Source organism: Oncorhynchus gorbuscha, unplaced genomic scaffold (assembly GCF_021184085.1).
Source record: "Oncorhynchus gorbuscha isolate QuinsamMale2020 ecotype Even-year unplaced genomic scaffold, OgorEven_v1.0 Un_scaffold_2329, whole genome shotgun sequence".
Taxonomy (NCBI): Eukaryota; Metazoa; Chordata; class Actinopteri; order Salmoniformes; family Salmonidae; genus Oncorhynchus; species Oncorhynchus gorbuscha.
Window position 1 is genome coordinate 8,356 of NW_025746873.1, and position 5,004 is coordinate 13,359.

The 5,004-nt window shown below is 58.9% G+C and overlaps 1 protein-coding gene across 1 annotated transcript; it reads right to left on the minus strand.

The window, feature by feature from the left end:
- Nucleotides 1-1,479: 1,479 nt before the first annotated feature.
- On the minus strand, nucleotides 1,480-2,076 carry LOC124025657 (basic proline-rich protein-like). Its single transcript, XM_046338991.1, has one exon. It carries the CDS (start codon nucleotides 2,074-2,076, stop codon nucleotides 1,480-1,482), a length of 597 nt encoding a protein of 198 aa, XP_046194947.1.
- Between the last annotated feature and the right edge of the window lie 2,928 nt (nucleotides 2,077-5,004).

Here is a 5,004-nt window from a genome sequence, read left to right on the forward strand (position 1 = left end):
TCCTTCTCCTTCCTTCTTCTTCTCCATCTCCTTCCTTCTTCTTCTCCATCTCCTTCCTTCTTCTTCTTCTTCTTCTTCTCCTTCTCCTTCTCCTTCCTTCTTCTTCTCCATCTCCTTCCTTCTTCTTCTCCATCTCCTTCCTTCTTCTTCTCCATCTTCTCCTTCTCCTTCCTTCTTCTTCTTCTTCTCCTTCTCCTTCTCCTTCATTCTTCTTCTCCTTCTCCTTCCTTCTTCTTCTCCTTCCTTCTTCTTCTTCTCCTTCTCCTTCTCCTTCCTTCTTCTTCTCCATCTCCTTCCTTCTTCTTCTCCATCTCCTTCCTTCTTCTTCTCCATCTTCTCCTTCTCCTTCCTTCTTCTCCATCTTCTCCTTCTCCTTCCTTCTTCTTCTTCTTCTCCTTCTCCTTCTCCTTCATTCTTCTTCTCCTTCTCCTTCATTCTTCTTCTCCTTCTCCTTCCTTCTTCTTCTCCATCTTCTCCTTCATTCTTCTTCTCCTTCTCCTTCATTCTTCTCCATCTCCTTCCTTCTTCTTCTCCATCTTCTCCTTCTCCTTCTTCTTCTTCTTCTCCTTCCTTCTTCTTCTCAGTCTTCTCCATCTCCTTCCTTCTTCTTCTCCTTCTTCAGTCTCCTTCCTTCTTCTCCTTCCTTCTTCTTCTTCTTCTTCTTCTTCTTCTTCTTCTTTATAATTAGCCATTTACCTTGAATCATATGATTATTATAATTGTCTTCCATTGTTGTGTCTCAATAGGGCCACTAGGCTATAAATAGGAGCTGGGTGATCAGATCACAGGTGATCAGATCACGAGGAAACATCAGTCACCTCTACTCCTCCTGAATAATGGATTAAAGTGAACTACAAGTAATTAATCTCTACCTCTTTTGTTGAGCGCTCCGAACTCCTTTCTTCCTCAAATATTTCCCGGGAAAACCCCCTAATCATGATTTATGCGGTTGTTGTTGTTTGTTGAGCACCTCCTTCCCTTTCCTTGGGCAGCTGAAACCCCGGAGGCCCACCTGAACTCCTCGTTTGAATACGGCTTACGCTACAGTGGCACTATGAGTGCTGCTCACTTCACACACTACTGTGACTGTGGTTTGTGGTGACAGATTACACCGAGCGGTTCTCCTCTCCCTTCAGAGGCCAGTGGTAATATTTTAATGGGAGGGTTCTGGAGGAAAAACACTGTCATGCTTTATGTGTCTGGTTGTGTCATGAAAATAGAGAGGTGGGTCTGTGGGGAGGTATCTGTGTGTCTGAGTGGATGACTCTCCGTGTGTGTGTGTGTGTGTGTGTGTGTGTGTGTGTGTGTGTGTGTGTGTGTGTGTGTGTGTGTGTGTGTGTGTGTGTGTGTGTGTGTGTGTGTGTGTGTGTGTGTGTGTGTGTGTGTGTGTGTGTGTGTGTGTTCGTTCACTCCTCTCCTGGAAGTATACCCAGAGTCTTTTAATTGTGAAATATGTTTTTATTACTGTAAAGTGATGTTTTATGGAGCTCTGAACCCACTGCTGTAGGGGGGAGGTGGCCAGGCCTGGGTTGGCCAGGTCTGGGGGGAGGTGGCCAGGCCTGGGTTGGCCAGGCCTGGGTTGGCCAGGCCTGGGTTGGCCAGGCCTGGGTTGGCCAGGCCTGGGTTGGCCAGGCCTGGGTTGGCCAGGCCTGGGTTGGCCAGGCCTGGGTTGGCCAGGCCTGGGTTGGCCAGGCCTGGGTTGGCCAGGCCTGGGTTGGCCAGGCCTGGGTTGGCCAGGCCTGGGTTGGCCAGGCCTGGGTTGGCCAGGCCTGGGTTGGCCAGGCCTGGGTTGGCCAGGCCTGGGGTGGCCAGGCCTGGGTTGGCCAGGCCTGGGTGGGCCAGGCCTGGGTTGGCCAGGCCTGGGTTGGCCAGGCCTGGGTTGGCCAGGCCTGGGTTGGCCAGGCCTGGGTTGGCCAGGCCTGGGTTGGCCAGGCCTGGGGGAGGTGGCCAGGCCTGGGGGAGGTGGCCAGGTCTGGGGGAGGTGGCCAGGTCTGGGGGAGGTGGCCAGGCCTGGGGTGGCCAGGTCTGGGGGAGGTGGCCAGGTCTGGGTTGGCCAGGTCTGGGGGAAGTGGCCATGTCTGGGGGAGGTGGCCATGTCTGGGGGAGGTGGCCATGCCTGGGGGAGGTGGCCAGGCCTGGGTTGGCCAGGCCTGGGTTACTGGGTGATATACGAGCTGTGACATATCTTTAGCATGACGGAGACCTGGGCATGGAGAGGCAGCGGAGGAACGAACCCTGGCAAGAACAGGAGGGGGGGAGAGACCTGGGGAGAGACCGGAAACCAGGGGGGAGGGACCTGGGGAGAGACCTGGGGAGAGACCTAGGGAGAGACCTGGGAATGGACCGGAAACCAGGGGGGAGAGACCTGGGGAGAGACCTAGGGAGAGACCTGAGAATGGACCGGAAACCAGGGGGGAGAGACCTGGGGAGAGACCTGGAGAGAGACCTGGGAATGGACCGGAAACCAGGGGGAGAGACCTGGGGAGAGACCTGGGAATGGACCGGAAACCAGGGGGGAGAGACCTGGGGATGGACCTGGGAATGGAGCGGAAACCAGGGGGAGAGACCTGGGGAGAGACCAGAAACCTGGGAAGAGACCTGGGGAGAGACCTGGGAATGGACCGGAAACCAGGGGGGAGAGACCTGGGGATGGACCTGGGAATGGACCGGAAACCAGGGGGAGAGACCTGGGGATGGACCTGGGGATGGACCAGAAACCAGGGGGAGAGACCTGGGGAGAGACCAGAAACCAGGGGGAGAGACCTGGGAAGAGACCTGGGGAGAGACCTGGGAATGGACCGGAAACCAGGGGGAGAGACCTGGGGAGAGACCTGGGGAGAGACCTGGGAATGGACCGGAAACCAGGGGGGAGAGACCTGGGGAGAGACCTGGGGATGGACCAGAAACCAGGGGGAGAGACCTGGGAAGAGACCTGGGGAGAGACCTGGGAATGGACCGGAAACCAGGGGGAGAGACCTGGGAATGGACCGGAAACCAGGGGGAGAGACCTGGGGAGAGACCTGGGGAGAGACCTGGGAATGGACCGGAAACCAGGGGGAGAGACCTGGGAATGGACCGGAAACCAGGGGGAGAGACCTGGGGATGGACCGGAAACCAGGGGGAGAGACCTGGGGAGAGACCTGGGGATGGACCAGAAACCAGGGGGAGAGACCTGGGGAGAGACCTGGGGATGGACCAGAAACCAGGGGGAGAGACCTGGGGAGAGACCTGGGGATGGATCGGAAACCAGGGGGAGAGACCTGGGGAGAGACCGGAAACCAGGGGGAGAGACCTGGGGAGAGACCTGGGGATGGACCGGAAACCAGGGGGAGAGACCTGGGGATGGACCGGAAACCAGGGGGAGAGACCTGGGAATGGACCGGAAACCAGGGGGAGAGACCTGGGGAGAGACCTGGGAATGGACCGGAAACCAGGGGGAGAGACCTGGGGATGGACCGGAAACCAGGGGGAGAGACCTGGGGAGAGACCTGGGGATGGACCAGAAACCAGGGGGAGAGACCTGGGGAGAGACCTGGGGATGGACCGGAAACCAGGGGGAGAGACCTGGGGAGAGACCGGAAACCAGGGGGAGAGACCTGGGGAGAGACCTGGGGATGGACCGGAAACCAGGGGGATAGACCTGGGGATGGACCGGAAACCAGGGGGAGAGACCTGGGAAGAGACCTGGGGAGAGACCTGGGAATAGACCAGAAACCAGGGGGAGAGACCTGGGGAGAGACCTGGGGATGGACCAGAAACCAGGAGGAGAGACCTGGGGATGGACCGGAAACCAGGGGGAGAGACCAGAAACCAGGGGGAGAGACCTGGGGATAGACCGGAAACCAGGGGAAGAGACCTGGGGAGAGACCTGGGAATGGACCGGAAACCAGGGGGAGAGACCTGGTGAAAGACCAGAAACCAGGGGGAGAGACCTGGGGAGAGACCTGGGGAGAGACCTAGGGAGAGACCTGGGAATGGACCGGAAACCAGGGGGGAGAGACCTGGGGAGAGACCTAGGGAGAGACCTGAGAATGGACCGGAAACCAGGGGGGAGAGACCTGGGGAGAGACCTGGAGAGAGACCTGGGAATGGACCGGAAACCAGGGGGAGAGACCTGGGGAGAGACCTGGGAATGGACCGGAAACCAGGGGGGAGAGACCTGGGGATGGACCTGGGAATGGAGCGGAAACCAGGGGGAGAGACCTGGGGAGAGACCAGAAACCAGGGGGAGAGACCTGGGAAGAGACCTGGGGAGAGACCTGGGAATGGACCGGAAACCAGGGGGGAGAGACCTGGGGATGGACCTGGGAATGGACCGGAAACCAGGGGGAGAGACCTGGGGATGGACCTGGGGATGGACCAGAAACCAGGGGGAGAGACCTGGGGAGAGACCAGAAACCAGGGGGAGAGACCTGGGAAGAGACCTGGGGAGAGACCTGGGAATGGACCGGAAACCAGGGGGAGAGACCTGGGGAGAGACCTGGGGAGAGACCTGGGAATGGACCGGAAACCAGGGGGGAGAGACCTGGGGAGAGACCTGGGGATGGACCAGAAACCAGGGGGAGAGACCTGGGAAGAGACCTGGGGAGAGACCTGGGAATGGACCGGAAACCAGGGGGAGAGACCTGGGAATGGACCGGAAACCAGGGGGAGAGACCTGGGGAGAGACCTGGGGAGAGACCTGGGAATGGACCGGAAACCAGGGGGAGAGACCTGGGAATGGACCGGAAACCAGGGGGAGAGACCTGGGGATGGACCGGAAACCAGGGGGAGAGACCTGGGGAGAGACCTGGGGATGGACCAGAAACCAGGGGGAGAGACCTGGGGAGAGACCTGGGGATGGACCAGAAACCAGGGGAGAGACCTGGGGAGAGACCTGGGGATGGATCGGAAACCAGGGGGAGAGACCTGGGGAGAGACCGGAAACCAGGGGGAGAGACCTGGGGAGAGACCTGGGGATGGACCGGAAACCAGGGGGAGAGACCTGGGGATGGACCGGAAACC